The sequence below is a fragment of the Macrotis lagotis genome, chromosome X (assembly GCF_037893015.1).
Source record: "Macrotis lagotis isolate mMagLag1 chromosome X, bilby.v1.9.chrom.fasta, whole genome shotgun sequence".
NCBI lineage: Eukaryota > Metazoa > Chordata > Mammalia > Peramelemorphia > Peramelidae > Macrotis > Macrotis lagotis.
In genome coordinates, this window is record NC_133666.1 from 328,051,318 (window position 1) to 328,071,346 (window position 20,029).

The 20,029-nt window shown below is 38.6% G+C and overlaps 1 protein-coding gene across 1 annotated transcript in view; it reads left to right on the forward strand.

Annotated features, from left to right (window-relative positions):
* The window catches only part of INO80C (INO80 complex subunit C), a 54,011-nt gene that overhangs the window by 26,599 nt on the left and 7,383 nt on the right, over positions 1-20,029 (forward strand). Inside the window, exon 2 of the mRNA XM_074207289.1 lies at positions 14,756-14,866. Within this exon, the coding sequence (XP_074063390.1) occupies positions 14,756-14,866 (111 nt within the window). The remainder of the gene's footprint in view (positions 1-14,755; positions 14,867-20,029) is intronic.

Here is a 20,029-nt window from a genome sequence, read left to right on the forward strand (position 1 = left end):
TTACATATTCTCTCTCTCTCTCTTTTTTTTTTTTGGCAAGGCAAATGGGATTAAGTGATTTGCCCAAGGTCACATAGCTAAGTAAGTATTAAGTGCCTGGGGCCAAATTTGAGCTCAGGTCCTCCTAACTCCAGGGCCTATGTTCTATCCACTGTACCACCCAGCTGCCCATTTACATATATTCTTAATATAAGGTTATTAAACTGGTTTGTGGATCCTCAAAGGATCTAGGGGTCCCTTAAGGTAAGCTCCCTGAGGGCAGGGATTGATTTTTGTTTTATCTTTGTAAGTCTAGCATCAAGTATGGTGCTTTGTATATAGGAAGTATTTAATAAATGCTTATTGGATTGGAAATATTGAAGTGCCATGTCTTGGATAGCAAAATTTAGAAATGTTTCTTTTCTCAACTCTAAGAGATGGTATATGACATTTATACAAGCAAGTATGGTACAGCAGTGAAGGTGATAAAGTATTCCTTAGGGAAATTTGAGGAGGGGAAGATTGAGTTTAACTAGGTGGATCAAGAAAGGTTTATTGGAAGAGCAGGCACCTGAGTTGGGCTTTAAAGAAAGAGGTATTCAAATGGTGGAGCTCTAAGAATCCTCAGAAATGAGACGAGATCAGGGAATTACTAGGAATTGGGTTTTCCTTTAAAGTAGGAAAGGTGAAGGGGAGTAGAATGAAGTAAGATGGAAAGAAGTGGTCTGTCAGTATGCTCTGGAGAGAGAACTTAAATTTTCAGGGTGAGCATTTATTCCTTGGAAACTGGCAAATGCTACAAATCAGGGTTTGATTTATTGTTTGGTCGGCTTTCTGGACTGAAGAAAATAATGGAAAAAAAGGTTAATTATACAGACTTAAAAATGTCTTGTGCTCATTTTTTTCCCCTTGGAGAGACTTCTTATGGGTCGCCTTTTGAGAAAGCAAATGGGAGGTAGCCCAGCTTCATGGTAAGAGCTGGGAATGTTCATGTCTTGATCCTTTCACCACTGGTATGCCTCTCTGTGCCTTCCTCATCTTTAAATGATATAGTTAGAATAGATGACCTTTGAAGTTACTACCATATCTAAATCTATGGTTATATCATGTGCTAATGCTGTTAGGCTTGGAACATTTTGAAATTAAATGAAAGATGGAATGGCAAGTGGAGAAACTGGAGGCAGATAACCAGGTTACAAGGTTATGTTAGTAGTTCATTTAAGATTTGGTACAGGGGCGGCTAGGTGGCGTAGTGGATAAAGCACCAGGCTTGGAGTCAGGAGTACCTGGGTTCAAATCCAGTCTCAGACACTTAATAATTACCTAGCTGTGTGGCCTTGGGCAAGCCACTTAACCCCATTTGCCTTGCAAAAACCTAAAAAAAAAAAAAAAGATTTGGTACAACCCGAACTGGGGTGGGGTGAGCACTAGCAAATGAGAGAAAGGGGAAAACCAAAAACAAATAAGTACATTATTGTAGTAGAGAAAACACTGAAGTTGTTCTCCACCCAGGATGATGGTCTCCAAGGTGATTTCTGTACTTTATTGTGAGCATACCCTGGGAGTTCTTTAAGGATTTAAGTTCAGTTCAACTAGTATTTATTAAGTGCCTACTATGTGTCAGACTAAGAAGATACAAAGAAACAAGTAAAAACAGCCCTCTGGGCATATTTCCAGAGACAAAAAAAGTCAGTTTCTCACCCATAATTTATTAAGGACTTACTTTATGTTTCAGGCACTATGCTAAGTGGTTAGAATACAAGGAAAAAGTAAGACTATTCCTCTTTTCAAGACTACAGTCTAATGGGAGGGAAGTGTACAAACAAGATACAGGGAGAATAAATTGGAGATAATCAGCAAGGGAGACACTGGCATTAAGAGGATTGGGAAAGATTTCCTGTAGAAAATAGCATTTTAACAGATTTGAAGAAATCCAGGAGATAGAGGTGAGGAGCAAGAGAGTTCTAGGGATGGAAATGCCTAGAATCAGGAGATGGAGCTTCTAGTGTAAAGAACATTACCCTTTAGTGTGACTCTGGATCAGAATTCAAAGTCAGAAGAATGAAGATTTGGAAGGGTAGGAAAGGACCAGGTTATGGAATGCATTAAAGGGTAAACTGTAGAGTTTCTGTTTTGATCCTGGAGACAATGGAGAGCCACTAGAGTTGATTGAAAGGGGCCTGGTGGTGGTAGGATGGGAGAGATGGGATTGATTTGGTCAAACTTGTCCTTCAGCAATTTTCAGTTTGATAGCTGAGTGGAGGATAGGCTGTTAGAGTAAGAAGAGACTTGAGCTAGGAAGACCAACCAATAAAGCTATTGTAGTAGTTCAGGCATGAATAAGGATCTAGACCTGAGTAGTGCCAGGATAAGAAGGGACAAGGGAATGTGTTCCAAAGAAACTGTGAAAGTAGAAATGTCGAGACTTGGCAACTTGGATGGGGGAAGGGGAGGAGAGAGAGAGAGAGAGAGAGAGAGAGAGAGAGAGAGAGAGAGAGAGAGAGAGAGAGAGAGAGGTCAAGGATGATGACACTAAGGACACTAAGGTTGTGAGCCTGGATGTCTAGAGATTTGGAAAGTTGGAAAGTGGGAGAGTTTAGAGGAAAGATGAGTTCAATTTTGAATATGGAGTTTAATACAGTTATGAAGTATCCAGTTCAAGATGTTGAATGGATATTTGGAAATGTGAGGCTGGAGGTCAGAAGAGAGGTTAAGGCAGATCAAATCTGAGATCATCTGCTTATTGATAATAACTGAAACCATGGAAGCTGATGAGACCATTAAGTGGAGAATGGAGGGAGAAAAGAAAGCTCAAATCAGAGCCTTGGGAGACACCCACAGTAATGGGGTTTGACTTGAATGAAGATCCAGCAAAAGAGATTGAGAAGGAGTCTGATAGGTAGGAGGAGAACCAGAAAAGAAACCTAGAGAGAGGAGAGTATTCAGAGTGGCAGTGTCAGAGGTTGCAGAGAGGGCAAGAAAGTTGAGGCTTGAGAAAAGACCGTTAGATTTTGATGATTAAGTGATCATTATAATTTTGGAGAGAGCAGTTCCAGGTAATGGATGAAATTAGAAGCTAGATCAAAGATAGTTAAGAGCAAAAATGAAGGAAGTGGGGTCATCAATGGCAGATAGACTTCTCAAGAAGAGATGTAGAATGATGGCTAGCAGGGATGCATGGATGCAGTGAATTTTTTTTTTAAAGAAAGGCAGGGTATGAACATGTTTGTAAGCAGTAGAGAGGCAAGGAGTGTAGACTATTGGCCTTTTTCTGCTCTTGTTTTAATAAAAGTTTTAGTAAAAAATTTGGTCCTCTTTGGATTTCTCCAATCTCTGATTATATGAAATATGACTGACCCTAGTTTCTGAACTTTCCATATATCCATGGAAAAAAACTCTTTGCTTCCCCCCAAACACCTCTTTTGACTCTTGCCAGCACTCTACTTGAATAGAGAACAGTTCATCCATGTCTCTTATTCTACTTGAGCCATGTTTAATTTTATTTAGGATCTGTTTTTTGGGGGGTTTGGAACTTTTTTAGTTCCTACATCTCCCTGAAAATATACATAGAACTCTAAAATCCTTGAGCTGGATGGGACTTGAGAAATCATCCATTCAGATCTGGTCATCTCATCAAGTGAAAAACTGAAGCCAAGAAAAGACTAAGTAACTTGTCTAGAAATCTGACCTTAAACAAATCATTTCACTTCTCTCAGCCTCAGTTTCTTCATCTGCATCTAGCACTTATTTCAATATACTGTTGTGAAGATGTAGGTGACTCAGTGGATAGAACACTGACCCTGGAATCTGGAGGATCTGAGTGTAATTCGGTCTCACATTGGGTAAGTCACTTAACTCTGATTGTTTCACACCTAGAGCCATCTCCAGTCAACCTGATTCATATCTGCCTATTGAACTCAAATGACTGGGGGAGAAAGTGAGGCTGGTGACTTAACACAGGTCCCCTTGCTCAAATCTAATTCACTTGCTTATTATGGCATCACCTTCCTGATGTTAGGGAATGAAGGACAAATATCATCATAGTGAAGATCAAATGATTTATATGCTTTGCATATCTTAATGCATTTAGGGTCACATAGTAAGTTAGTGATAGAACCAGGACCACAACCCAGATCGCCTGATCTTCTGTCTAAGTCTTTTTGGGATTCAAGTTAGTTGTTTTTGTTTTTTATCAAATGGCCAGTATTAATTATGCCTATTTTTAGTTTTAAAGGTTGTTGGATCTTAAATGGTGTCAGGCTTTTTTCCCCCTCACTTGTTATTCAATATGTAGGCTCATTTATAAAAATAATCCCCAGATTTAGGTACAGTTTTGCTTCAGCCACCCAATCTTTGTCTCTTTTTGTTATCAGCTGATAGAAGTGACTGTCCCAATCTAAAACTCCCTTCCCAATTCCAATTCCCAAGCAGTTTCCTTTGTTCTCTGCTTCACACTTATGAACTGATTATTTTCTCCTCCTATGGTTCTTCCTCTATTGATTTACAAGTGGAGAATTGAATCTTCATCCTGATTTTGGGTTGCCTATGTGGTTTCCTTTAGAATCCTTTCAAAAGCTTTTTTCTTACATTTTTAACTGTATCATTAATATGCATCAATTCAGAAAATTAGGGAACTTCATCAAGGTAAGAGGTGGTCTTTAACTACACTTTGCCACTTATTTTCTGACTACTACTAATAAGAGTTTGTCTGGTGTGAGCTCCCTCATCTCTTCTTCACTTCGACATATTTCTGTCTCTGTAACAATTTTATTTTTCTTTCTCATCTCAGAAATAATTCTCTCTTCTCTCCTAAATTGTTAACCCCTCTGTTAGGGATTGTTGTGTGTGGGAGCACTATAAACTATCTTTACCTGGTGTCCTTGAGCACCAGAGTCTTATTTTACTAAGTGCCACAGGAGTGGGAGTGGATTAGGTACTGGGAAGATATTTAAGCACTGGTATTTGATTCAATAAATGGAGCCATTGGAGCCTATGCTTCCCTCCCTCGCTTGCTTGGGGAAGATTGAAGGAGTCCAGAAGGGGACTCAACACCTCTACTTATACCTTATCAATTTCTTGCTTCTGTATTTATCCCATGCTACCATGCTACTTTACTAGCATCTTCACTTTGTCTCTTCATCTCTGCTTACAGATATACTCAAGCTTCCTTCATGTTGAGAAATCTTCTCTTGATATAACTCTTCTGTTTCTTTCTGCTCTTACTGCCAGATAGACTTCCTGGACATTTATTTATTCTCTATCTATTGTCTCTGTTTTCCTATTAATTTTTGATTCTCCTTTTGAAACTGCTCTTAAAGATTTCATTAATGTAGAGGTTCTAAAATTTTTTTGTGTCCCCATCATAGTCAGTCTGATGAAACCTATGAATCATTTAAATATATAATATAAAATATGTATAATTAGAAAAGAAACTATTAAAATAAAGTCATCAAAACAGAGTGGCAGATTGGTGGAATAGATTAGGTACAGAATACGTTGTAGTAAATGACCATAGTAATTTAGTGTTTAATAAACCTAAAGATCCAAGCTTTTGGGATAGAAACTCATTATTTGACAAAAACAGATGGAAGAAACTGGAAAATGGTATGGTAGAAACTATGTATAGACCAACATCTCACTTGTATATCAAGATAAGGTCAAAATAGGTACATGATTTATACATAAAAGGTGATACTATAAACAAATTGGGGAGGCATTGGATCATATCCTGTCAGTTCTATGGATAAGGGAAGAATTTAGAATCAAACAAGATATATAGAGAGTATTATGAAATATAAAATGCATAATTTTGATTATATTACATTAAAGAAGTTTTACCCAAACAAATCAATGCAACCAAAATTAGAAAGGAAAACAGAAAGCTAGGGGGAAATTTTTTTACATTGTGTTTCTGATAAAGGCCTCATTTCTCAAATATATAGAGAACTGAGTCAAATTTATATGATTACAAGTCATTCCCCAATTGATAAATGATCAAAGGATATGAACAGTTTTTTTTGCAAGGCAAATGGGGTTAAGTGGCTTGCCCAAGGCCACACAGCTAGGTAATTATTAAGTGTCTGAGACCGGATTTGAACTCAGGTACTCCTGACTCCAAGGCCGGTGCTTTATCCACTATGTCACCTAGCCGCCCCAGATATGAACAGTTTTCAGGCAAATAAATCAAAGCTATTTATAGTAATATGAAAAAAATGTCCTCAATCAATATTGATTAGAGCAGATTAAAGCAACTCTAAGGTACCACCTCATATCTGTCAGAATAGCTAATATGACAGAAAAGGAAAATGATAAATGTTGGAGGGGATATAGGAAAACTGAGACACTAATGCACTTTTGGTAGAATTGTGATCTGATCCATCCTGGAGAGCAATTTGGAACTATTCTCAAAGGTATACTATGCATACCCAGCAATACCACTAGGTCTGTATTCCAAAGAGATCATAAAAAAGGGAAAAGGATCTATTTGTACAAAAATATTTATAATAACTTTTTTTTTGTAGTGACTAAGAATTGTCAATTAGAAGAAAGCCCTTCAGTTGGGGAATGGCTGAACAAATTGTAGTAAAGGTTTATAATGGAATACTATTGTGATAAAAGAAATAAGGAGCAGGATGATTTCAGAAAAACCTGGAAAGACTTATATGAACTGATGCAGAATGAAGTGAGCAGAACCAGGAGAATATTGTTTGATTCAACATTGTACAATGAACAACTAAGAATGATTTAGCTATTCTCAGCAACACAGTGATCCAAGACAGTCCCAAAAGACTCAGGATAAAAATGCTATCCAGCTTCAGAGAAAATAACTGATGGTGTCTGAATACAGCCCAAAGCATAATATTTTTCACTTTTTTTTTAGTTTGAGTTTTCTTCCATAAAATGACTAATATGAAAATATATTTTACATGATTGCACATGTATAATCTATATCAGATTGCTTACTGGCTCAGGAAAGAGGGAGGGAAGAGAGAGAGGGAGGAATAGAATTTGGAACTTAAAACTTGAAAAAAACCTGTTAAGATTGTTCTTACATGTATTGGGGAAAATAAAATATAAATAATAACTCAAAGTCTGAAAGAGGCAAAAACCTACACCCCCCCAAAAAAGAAATCTAGTCATCAACATATTTTTAAAAACACATTCACAGATTCCAAGTTAAGAATTCCTGTACTGATAGAGTTTTTTTTTTTGCTAAATCTAATGGTCTTTTCTAAGGCTTCATTTTCCTTGACTTCCTAGCAGTTTTTGACTCTGTGGTGTGCCTTTTTTTTTCAAATTCTCTTCTTTTACTTTTTTGTGACACATTTTTTGCTTCTCTTTCCCCTGAAACTACTGTTTTTTTTATCTTTGTTAACAATTCCTTTCCTTCTCTCTCTCCTTGCTGTAAATTTTCCCCAAAATCACACCCTGTGATTTTCTCTGTATTCCCTCCTATAATGAACTAAGCCAGTTTTACCACATAACTATCACCTCTGTCCTAATCATTCTGAAACACAGGTAACTATTTTTTCAGCTTTGTCTTACATCTCTAATTGCTTATATGACCTCTTCCATCACTTTAAATTCAACATTTTAGCATGTTCTGACCACTCCTAGAAATGACCTCTCCAAAATTCACTATTTCCATCAGTGTACTACCTTTTTTTTTTAAAGTTTTTTTGCAAGGCAAATGGGGTTAAGTGGTTTGTCCAAGGCCACACAGCTAGGTGATTATTAAGTGTCTGAGACTGGATTTGAACCCAGGTACTCCTGATTCCAGGGCTGGTGCTTTATCAACTATGCCACCTAGCTGCTCTGTACCACCATTCTTACAGACAATAGGTTCATTACTGTAACCATCTTTTACTCATTCTTCCCATTAATTCTCTAGATCAGGACTTCTTAGCCTTCTTTTGTATGTCATGGACCTTTGTGGCAGTTCTAATAAAGTTTTTAAATTATTACTAAATTTCAGTTAAGTTAATAAAAGCAGAAATGTATTTTTTCCATCCAGTTTCATGGTTCCCCCAAGATCTATCTATAGATCTCATAAGTGCCCTTGCTTTGGATCTATTTAACCAATAAGTGCTGACAATTGTTCCTTCTAAATGGTTCTCACAATTATCCCTTTTTTATTCATTCCCACCGCCATTCTCTTAGTCCAGGCCCTTGTTACTTCACATCTAGGGTTTTGCAATAACCTGTTAACTGATCTCCCTGACAGTGTTCCCTCCCTTCAGTAGATTCTAAATGTAATTGTCAGACTAATTTTAGAAAGCCAGCTTTTGTCTTTCCTCTGCTCAGAAATCTCTAGCTCCCTTTTGCCTGCAGCACAGAGTCCAGATTCTTGTTTGATATCCAAGACTCTGCAATTTAGTCTCATGCTATCTAGTTAGCCTTTCTTCAATATTTAATTTCTTTTTTTTTCTGTCTAGAATGATCATCTGGAAATAATAATCAGTCTTAGGTTCTGTAGTTTGAGCCCTGAGGGCTGAAGCAATCATAGAGTCAGTTGATCCATGTCACTCAATCATGATGAAACCAGGTCGTGAGACTAGGACAGTAATCCAAGGCAATTCACAGAGTAGAATCAAGAGCAGAAGGGAATCTTGCAGTTTTTGTAAGTCTTTTGTGTAACATAGCAGCCAGGAAAGTTGTTCCTTTGAAAAACTGTTGCTCTACTAGTTGCATAAGGGCTTATGCTCCTTCTTATGCAGAAGCCCCACCAATTTGGCCTTGTCCTGTTTCTTTAGCTCCCCCAAGATAGCATAAGTGCCCTTCCTGTGTCTGATGGACTCTCTCCATCCTTTGAGCTCATCTGAGGGTATATAAATGCTCAAGAGTATTTAGGTCAGGTCAGAGGCTTGCTTCTGGGCTTTCTCCTCATTAGACCTTTTTTATTCTTAGTTTTGGGAAAGGTGGCCTGAATCTAAACTTTTGTATTTGCTGTAGTGGAAATAACCCTGGATTTGAATCTCAGCTATAGCCATATGGTACTCAGGTCACCTTAGACAAGTCATTTAACCCCCTACCTTTCCTTTTCCTCATGGGAGATTTCAGCTAACAAGCATTTGTTAAGAATTTAGGATGTGGGAGGGTCTGTGATAGGGTCTGTGGCAGATACCTGGGCTACAAAGAAAGAAGCAAAAACCACCTTTTTCCTTGTGAGCATTCGATTGATTGTAAGTTCCTTGAGGGCAAGAGACTTTTGCTTCCTTGTATTCCCAGTGCCTAGCACAGTGCCTGCCTGGTACCTAATAGGAACTTCGTAAATGTTTATTGAATGAAAAAACTCATATTCTATATATTGAGAGGAGGTCAATTTTCACTTTCAACTGCTGTTACACTTTTGGACCCATTTTATGATTTAATTATGACAATTGACTTATCATTTACTGCTTTTATATTTCTTAGTCTTATCTCACTAACAAGATTCTAACTTCCTGGGAGACAGAATCCATTTCAGAGTCCAGCACCATGTTGGACCCATGGAAGGTGGTTTTTAGGTTTTTATCCTGGTCAGGGAACTTTCCTTTTAGTGTATCACACAATGTTTTACTTATCTTTCTATAGTCATTTTTCCATTTTCCAAATGATTCCTCCTTGCCAATGACAGTAGGGCTGTTGACTTCTGAATTTGCCAAAATTTTCTTGGAATCCTTGATGAGGCCCCTGACTCACAGACAGAGCTATTTTCCTCCAAGGCTCATAGACAGTGACCGCCCATCCAACCACCCCACTCTTTGGCGTACTTTCCTGGAGGGAGTGACTTGGAGAGAATGCACAGTCACCTCCCTGGCTTACAGCAGAGGAGTGGTACCACCAGCACCAAGCAGTATAGTGGTGCTGGCCTACAAGGCAATTTCAGGAATTGTATTCATGAGCTACAAGGAGGAGACTCTCCTTTTCTCATAATTTCCAAGCCTACCATGATTGTATTAGTAATAGCAATAATAACAAAAATTATAAATGTTGAAATAATATGTTACATTTGAATTTGGCTTTATAGCTTCCAAGTACATACATTATATTTTTGATTCTCACCCTTGTGAAGTAATAACACAAGGTACAATCCTCACTTCACTGATGAGGAAGGTAAGTTTTGAGAGGTTAAGTGACTTGTGAGAGATTGCAGAGTAATTTTTCAGAATGAGCATGCCTCTTAGTTCAGGGTTGTTTCACTGAGCCCCACGTTGCCAAAAGTCAACTAACTCAAGACAGGTAGAGAAGTACTGGCACCTAGGTGTGCCCAGTCTTATTGCATTTCTTTTCCTTTCTTCTGTTTTTATGTATTGAACCTTTCTTTTAATCAGGGGTTGAATGTTTTCTCATGAGCTCTATTACTGGTTGGTGTGGGGCACTCTGAGAAGCATAGGCTAACCTTCCTTCTGGAAGAAGCTGTTAGATGGTGGCACCTCAGAGATCATTCTGGTTCATAGGAAAGTTTTTATGAATAAAGTACTTTGTTTACCATTCTTAGACCTTGCATTTGGCAAGGGAGGCATAGAGAAGTGGCGACAGAGATATATATTAAAAGACAATAGACATGGAAGATATAAGGAACCAGTGAGGTACACTCCATCTACCCTCAGCAGTATTGTACACGATAACATCTCACATTTATTGAGTGCTTTAAAATTTAAAAAGCACTTTAAATATATTCATTTGAACTTCCCCAAAACCCTGATAGGATCTATTATTATCCCCCTTTTACAAATGAGGAAACTGAGGCTGAGAGAGGTTAACACAAGGCTAACACAGGTTCACCCAAGTAGGCATTGTCTGAAGTGACGATTCTTTCTAATTACTAGTCTTACCCTCAATCCTCTGTACCATGCTGCCTGTCACCTAAAGAGGCTTGGAACTTCTGAGTCAGAAACCAAGCTGGCCTAGCCTAGCATTCAGTTCTATCTTCAGTAGCCCTCATAAGCTGACTGACCTAGGTCCCTACTGATTGCCCAAAGGCAAAAGAGTCCCTTTCTTCATTGTAGGAACACAAGGACCTGAAAGGGTGGGTCCTGTAGGGGCATATGCCAATTCACAACTGAACGATGAGGCATAAGTTGCGAATCATGTTATTCTTTGTTTAGTCCAGTTACAGTAATATTTTTATTCAGCAACTATTTGTCCTGATGATTTTTATTAACAACTGCCTTTAAAGGGAGGTGAAGCATTTGCTCTGGAAACCCAGTCTCACCTACATGACTCTAGTTGCTTCCCTTTCTTTGCCTCTTACTGATGTTTTTCACTTTTCATTCCAGTATATTTCTATATATTCTATATATATTCTTTCTATACTTGTCCTTGTATGGATTCATCAATCAACAGACTAAGTAATAATAATAACACCAACAGCAACAAGAACCATGTGAAAATTATGGGTGAGGTATCAAGAAGGAATATAGATTCTCAAAGAATCACAAGTCAAGAAGTATATTACAGGCATGAAAGAATGTGGCTCCCATCCCTTCACCATGGACAAGCCTTGGTAGTACATGGCTCTTGCATGGTGTTGAGAGCATAAGGCTCTGCCCTTCCCTCTGGTTGCAGTTGTTGGACAGCTTCATAGGAACCAACCTCAGATGTAGTCAGTCATCAGGTGGTCTAGACTATAGCCCCCAATCTTCTCCCTTACTCACAAGAACATTGTGATTAGGATGATTTGATAACATTTCATACATGGATTAGATGAAGTTTGTTATACTGATTATGATCAGGAGAACATTTAATTCTTTGTCTAAATGAAGCTGACAATTCCAGTTATGGAAACTTCACAATACATAGGCAGGTCATTCAGGGATCAACTCTGGAATCATTTGTCATTTAGGAACTAGAAATAGTCTGGTCCTTAAGAACACTAACATTTATTCAGTGATTTAATGTTTGCCAAGCATTTTGTGGGTTTTAGTAAGGTACACAACTGCAGTTCTCTTATTTGAGTTTCTGATCATATTATAAAAACAGCTTTTGAATAAGTGTCCCCTTTCAGATTAAAATAATATATTCAAACAACAAATTTGTTTTAAGGTGAATAGTTTGTTAAAACTTATATCATTAATTCTAAGAGGAAAAATATCTAAATGATAGAATTTTTATTAATATGTTAAGGACATATGATTTCAATGGTCTGTGTATCCTTTCCACTTTGGTAGCCCCATCTAGGCTAGCTGGGTAGGAAGCACTGTCAGGGGAGCAAAGTGAGGAAGGCAGCTCTTCCCAAGGCTACTCTTCCCTCTTCCCTCCCCTGAAGACTCAGGGCAGCCAGGTGCTGCAGTGAATAGAGCACTGGCCTTAGAGTCAGGAGGACAGGAGTTTGAATCCAGCCTCAGGTACTTAACCTACTGTGTGAGACCTTGGGTGACCTTGTGCAAGTCATTTAACCCTAGTTGCCTCACATCCAGGCTATCTCCAGTCATTCTGATTCATATCTGCCCAATGGTTCCGGAGGAGAAAGTGAGAAAGTGAGGTTGGTGACTTAGCACAGTCTTCCCCTCTCCCCAAATCTAGTTCACATGGTTGTCATGACATCTCCTCCCTGATATCATAGTCTTCTTCAAGAATAAAGGACAAACATTATCATCCTGAAGACTCTCAGATAGCCTTCCCCATCTGGTTGAGTGACTGTGGGACTTCATACTGGTTGATTGAGCTGGGAGTCATCGATTATAATAGAGAGAGGACCACCACAAGCTCTTATCAGACCCCCTACAGCTTCCCAAAGTCCTCTATCTCACCATCTGTGCTGCTGCTGCTATGCCTTCCAGATCCCTATCCCTGGCACAAATCTAGACCCCCAAGGCCTTGCCCTTTACCCTGCCATTGTAGCCTTCAGGTTTCTGGACTTTTCCATCCATCCTCATGCTAAGTGCTTTTATTTATGTTATCTGTCCTAATTAGATTTTGAGCTTGAGATCAAGGTTTAGTTTTTTCCTCTCTTTATATCTCTAAGCTTAGCTTAGTACTTAGCATGTAGCTTAAATGATTTTTTGGTTTATTTATTCAACCCAAAGTCCTTTTTCTATCTATTAGTAGGTCTCATATAACTTTTGTGGATTAAAAAAATCATTATTCTGAGGCCAACCTGATGAAAAATCTCCTATCACTTTGTTAGACAGGTCCAAACATAAGTTACTGGTTCCATATTAGAAACCTTTCCTGCCTAGAAGAAAAAAGTCTTAAAGTTAACAATCATGTATTATGTATCTACTATGTATCAGGAACTGGAGATATAAAGACAAAAATGAAAGCACTACTTTCAACTGGTTTATTTTTTATGGGGGGGGGATTGTGGTGAGACAACATGTTCATATGAAATTAAATACCACATGGATACAAACTCATTTTCAGGGGGTTGTGGTGGTGCAAAGCACACATCTAATATTATGGGCAGTTTCTAAATACTATAGGTTTCAGAGGCCATGATGGAGATATAAAGTGGAAGAGAGACATGAAAAAAAGTGGTGACCTGGAAGGGACACATCTGCCTTAGTATTTATAATGTGGATTTGATTTTTAATCTCCGAGCAAGCAATAGAAGGGAGTGGAGTGGGTAATTATTCAATCAGCAAGTATTTATTAAAGACTTACTATATGTCAAGATCTCTGCTATGCTTGGGTCATTATTTCCTGGTCATACCTGATGGTCAAGGCAAGGGTTAGTGTAGACCAGTGGCCTGACTGGTTGTGGAGAGATGAAGAATAATTGTAGTATTCACCATGCAATTACCAGCTTAATTAGCCCTGCACTTCACTATTGAGTATATAATTTTTTCCAGGGTAGTGGGTTTGGCAGAGACTTTAGTCTTGGACAATAGCCATTGTGGAAGGGTATGAGGTGAGTTCCTGAGCTACCTTCATTTCTATATCTCCACCCTCACCCCACCCATACTCCCAAGGAAAAGACAGAGTGTTTTCATTAAATTAATATTTGAATGAGATATGTCAAGTATGCATTTTTTGTGCCATAGTTAAAAGAAATGTAAAAAAAAAAACTTTGGCTATTCATTGAGTATCTGGTAATATCCAAGAGAGCAGGGTCATCTGCAGAGAAGAGGCATTAAATTAGAAAGCAGAACCATCAGTCATCCAGCCTTTATTACCAAAAATGTCAGCAGGATGCCTTCTCAGGAGTATTTTTGCCTGCATCCTAAGCATAGGTGCAGATTAAAAATGCCTAATCACCAAGGGCAGCTTGTTTACTAGCTGTTCATTATATGCTGGGTGACACCACTCAGTTGCCACAGCAACCAGCTGCTGCTCTAGGTTATTTCCTCAACTGCCTCTTTCCCTCCTGCCTCAGCAAGATCTAATTTGCATTTCCCATCCTCCTCTTCACCTCTCTGCCCCTAGCCCGAATTCACATGCTGACAGCTTTGAAAGAGATTCATCTTTTTTCTTTTTACACTTAGTAAGCATTTGGAATCATCAAGCATTTTGTTTTTCCCCAGTGCTCACTGGCAAACACCTTTCACTATGGAGACAATTGAACAGGTGTCAGAGGAGCTGTATTCAAGTCTTGCCATTCATTTTGCTACCAATATGGCCTGAGGAAGTTCACTTAATGTCCTTTTACTCATCTATAAAATGAGGGGGTTGATGGAGTTTCTGAGATCCCTTCTAGCTCCAGACCTGTGATTCTTTTTTACCTTAGGACTGTTCTGCCCAACACCACCAGGGATTTTTGGCCCTCCCTTTCTTCCATTTTAGTGGGTTAAGTTTGGAGGTCTCACTTAAAAGACACTTATTCAAAATGCATTTGTTAATGTTCTGTTTCTAGGGTGTCAGCATGGAGACTGCAAGTGAAAGTAAGGTTATGACCCCTGACTTTAGCACAGGACCTGTGGAAGCCACCCCTAAGCCTTTGCCATTTAAGGATCCCAACTTTGTGGTAAGTGTTTAATTGTTAAATTTTTATACCTTAGAGATTCATTGAAATGACTATTTAAGTAGAATGCTGATTTATAATAATAAATACTAATATATAATAAGCATGCATTATGTATTTTAGTAGTAGATAAAAGAAAAAAGTATTTTCGGGGTAGCTAGGTGGCACAGTGGATAGAGCACCAGCCCTAGAGTCGGGAGTACCTGAGTTCAAATCTGGCCTCAGACACTTAATAATGTAGCTAGGTGTGTGGTTTTGGGCAAGCCACTTAACCCCATTGCCTTGCAAAAGAAGAAAGTATTTTCTATTTTACACAATGATCCAAAGTTATTACAGTGGAAATTAAATGTTAATTTGGCAAGAAGATTGTGAGTATCTTGGGGAAAATTGTCATAAAACCCCCTTCCTGTGCCAAAAATTAATATTCACTAGAGGATAATTTGAAGTGATTTCATTTAGGGTTGAATCTGAAATTATAATTTTTTTTAAGTCACTTTAAACATTTTTTTGTTTGCTCAATTCTCTCCATTTACCTCATCTCCAAACCACAGGAGCCATCCTATATAACTAATAAAATTTTAAAGGGAAAAAAAGACGAAGTAGAGAAAAACAACGAAACTGATCAATTCAATGTAGAAAAAGTCTGAAAAATATATGCAATGTGGCACATTTGTGCATCTTTTCAAAAGAGAGGCTTAGGAAGGCATATCACTTTTAATGGCATGCTCAATGTTGCTGTTTTGGTTTTTAATCTTATGATAATCCTTGGCCTATTAATCATATGTTGAATGATTAATCAAGCATTTATTGCCAGACAATAGATATAGGAGGAAAAAATTCCCTGCCTTTAAGGAGCTTATGTTCTAAATGTGGAGATAATATTTTATACCTGAAAGTAAATGCCAAAAATCTAGGAGGTAATCTAGGAGGTAATCTAGGAGAAGGCACTGGCCTATAGGAGGGTCTTTATTTATTTCTATTAAAATATAGAATATTTTCCACAGATATCACAGGAAGAATAACCAGACATTTTGTGGAATTTGAACTGTATAAGAGACCATAAAATGCAGATAAAATGACCTTGATGATGCTTTAGACTCAGTATACTCTATATTTAAGTTTTATACCAAAGAAATATTCTGCTAACTTGTATGGAAAGACTTGTTAAAAAGAATAAATCATAGTTTATTCTTTTACATTAGGAAAATGTTTAGGGGCAGCTAGATGGCAGTGAATAGAGCACCAGATTTGGAGTTAGGAGTTCAAATTTGGCCTCCCAAACTTTACACTTACTTAACATTGTGACCTTGGGCAAGTTACTTAATTCCCATTGCCTTTCCAAAGAAAAGAAAAGAAAATGCTTAGTGTACAAATTTGCAAATAATGAGAGTAATTTGAATGGGCAGAGCAAGAGTTTTTGCTAGTGCCTGAGCAAAGTAGTTTGTATTTATTCTTGTATTTGTCCCTTCTTTTGTTACTACACTTGAGGATGATATATATAAAATTTAGATTTTTGCAAGGCAAATGGTGTTAAGTGGCTTGCCCAGGGCCACACAGCTAGGTAATTATTAAGTATCTGAGGTCATATTTGAACTCAGGTACTCCTGACTCCGGGGCTGGTGCTCCATCCACTGTACTACCTAGCTGCCCCGTATATAATGTATTCTTTTTTTTTTTTTAGGTTTTTGCAAGGCAAATGGGGTTAAATGGCTTGCCCAAGGCCACACAGCTAGGTAATTATTAAGTGTCTGAGATCGAATTTGAACCCAGGTACTTGTGACTCTAGGACTGGTGCTTTATCCACTGAGCCACCTAGCTGCCCCCATAACATATTCTTAATAACAATTTAAAGGTATTGGAAAATATGTTGAGCTTTTGGAGTCATTGAGACATCAAAATTCTTGTTCTGAGGCCAGATCCCTAGTTAGGGCAGAGTAGAATGAGGTGGCAGGGCAGGATCCCAGGCAGGCCATTTTGCTGTTGAGGCAGTGTCTCATTATCTTAGGTGGAGGATCTTTGATAGTTCAGGGTAGAAAAACCAGAAGTGTCAGGTTTAAAGAGTTATCCTGATGAAAAGCTGTGGGAGAGAAAGAAATGCCTGGTTTCTGTTGGGCTCTCCAGTAGGCTGGAACAATCTCTCCTCTTCTTTCTCACTCTAGAGTCCAGACTTAACACTTTATTATGGGAACATACTCTATGTAAACCCTGCATCATTGTTATTTTGCCTCACCATTGTGGAGGTCTTTGCCTCTGCTTCAGAATGGCATCCTGCCATGTTCCATCCTCAGTCTGTTGGTGGTCCCTGGCCTGCATTTTGTCTAGGTCCTATTGGTTTTCTGCATCTTCCTTCTGGAAGCCTTATCTTACCCCTTTGTCTACACTGCTCATCTAGGTAGTATTTATGCCCTTCTAAAAACAGTTCCTAAATACCATTTGGATCACAAAGATAGAAAAATGAAGTTGAAGTCAAAAGACCAGGGTTTGAAACTTGGCTTTGCTTTTTATGCCTTGGTAACTGAAGAAGTCACCAGTAACATCATTTCTTCTGAGGCTATGATATCCCAGTAGGATGTAAGCACTGTGAAGGTAGAAACTGTCATTTTTGTTTTTCTGTCTCTCATCTCAGGCACAATGCCTCCTAGTGCTTGATGAATATTTGTGATCAGATTGTTTCTGTGCTTTACAGCATCATGAGCAGATTGTCAGTGTTTAAAAATATAGGCTTTTGTAGGCAGGGAGCAACTTGGGATCATTGAAAGGGTTGTGCAGGTTCCCTGATTCATTGCACCTCGCTTTTCTACTCCTTTTCAAATCTAGGCTCAGCTCATTGTTCAAGTGTCATGTTTGTCCATGATATATGGGTGCTATTGGACTCATCGAGTATGCCTGTCCACCCACATGTCATAAACTGGGTGATATGGGGTAAAAGTGGAACATTTTTGTAAAATATATAGACAGAAATTTGAGAATGTATTATTCAGGGTTTTTCATTTAATAGAATTCTATATATCCTCATCAGTAAAGCTGCGTGGGCTAGGGCATTTGGAGCAGGTTCATTTTTATAGCATTGGAGGTTACAGTGATGTTCCTTGAAAAAGGATTTTACGTGTAGCTGGAAATCATGTACATGATTTCCTTGAAGGTGAAGCTCTGCATTCATTGAGTTGGTTAGTTGCGGGGCTGGTGACCATGATGTTTGTTTCTCATAGGTGGCAGGAGGTTTGGCTCTGTTGCATTGACTGAGACTAGGCAGTCAGGCATCTGTGCTTATGGTCAAAACAGGGACCAGGCAAGAGACTATTAAATAGGCTCAGTACAAGCTCACCTCCCACTAATGGAGAAACAACTTTACCTATCTATACATTGCATTGATCAGGTCAGGTGCTGCAACCTGGTGGAAGTCAGAGACCTTCCCATTAAGGGAGAATTTTGATAAAACTCAATCAAATTAGGAAGACAATAACAACAATAGCATCAACAGCATCAACAAACTTTAAAGCTTCTAATGTGCAGAGCATTGTGACAGGCACGGGAAGACTTCCCCTGAGGACCTAACCTTTTGTCAGTGCTTCAGCTCCTCATAACATGCACCTTGTTCTGGAAGTAGCATAGACCCTATCAGCTTGTGTCTGTTTAACAGTGACAAGAACTTTGGAGTCAGGGAATGGATGAACAGCCTCTTTTTTAGGATCACCAATTACAGATGGTTCAACTGTTGTTCATGACCCACTTACCCCTACTAGACCCCAAGAGGCTCTTCCAATTTCTTTCCCAGTTCCCCCTTACTTTCCACCTATTTCTTTAGGCCAAACTTTTAGCCCGCACCCTGACCCCACCTGTAGAATCAAATTTTACTTCCTCCTCTGCCACACACACAGTCTTGGCAGGAAATCTGGATGCTGACTGACCCATCTCCTTCCCTTCTGGCTCAAGCCTGTTTGGTCTTAGCTTATGTGCCTTGACTTAGCTAAATTTTGCTTCAGTTTCATTGGTTTAGCCTGAAACAATGACTGAGAATTAATTTTGTCATCTCAACTTTTTCCTTAGAAATTGCCCATTGCTGCTGCTATTTGTGTTGACTTTTTGTCAGGAACACATAACTGGTTTTAGTTAGAGGACCTTAAAGGTCCAGGAATAGCCATTTTAGGTTGATTATGCATTTCTCCTAAGAAAAGTGGTTCACTCTGTGTGGCTAAGTAGTGAATTTTAAAAGTCAAACAGAAGCTTCTCATTTCTGTTCCTGGAAAAGCAGATTTAGGATAGTGGCATCTAGAGAAAATGGATGATCTTTTACAAAACCTTGTGAGGCCTGAGTTGAAGAAAGGAAATATGTGTGGTTGAAAAATCTAAGTGTGAGAAAGCTGTGCCTCTTAATCATTCCTTAATTAAGAAGAATATTACCCATGCTAGTGAGGGTTTCATTTATTTCATAGTTTGGACAGTCAGTGTTAAAAAGGAAAAAAATGTTTCATACTGTTTAAGCGTATCTTTGTCTGCAATTATATAGTACAGTCAAGGCCCCATTATCCAGCTGACTGATAAAGGAAAAGCTGAAGAAAGTGGCATCTCAGACACCCTCCCCAGGAGGACTCATCACTCAGGCAACCAAGAGATGTGCTCCTCCCCACAACAGGGAGGGGAAGGTGGCAGGGGAGGGTGGGGGTGTCACTGCAGCAGAGGAGCAAGACAAGAAATGTGCAGGAAGAGCAGAGAAGGAAAAGAAACAGTGGAAATAGGAAGCTTCAGAGCAACACTAGGGACTGAGTGAACCAGAGATACTCTGAGCCATAAGACTTTCCTTTCCTCACACTGACCTTTCAAGTGAGAAGTCCTTGTTAAATCATGGCCACTTGAACAAATCAGCTACAAGCTCAGTTAACCAGAATTTTAAATAACCATTACTCATTACCTCAATATGTGGAAGAATAAGATTCTACTGCACCAGTTAGTAGAGAATTTTAGATGAAGATCCTCTTCATTCATTATCACTGCCTTGGTTTCCTTGAAAGAGTAAATTAGAAAAATAATTTTTTTGGATGAGTTTTAAAAAATATTTATTGCTTCTATTTTGTTATGACCCTGTAGACACATCCCACTAAACACTAAAACAAATCCTCTGGAAATGGTTCAGCCAAACTGCCTAATAGGGTGATTATGTATATTCAA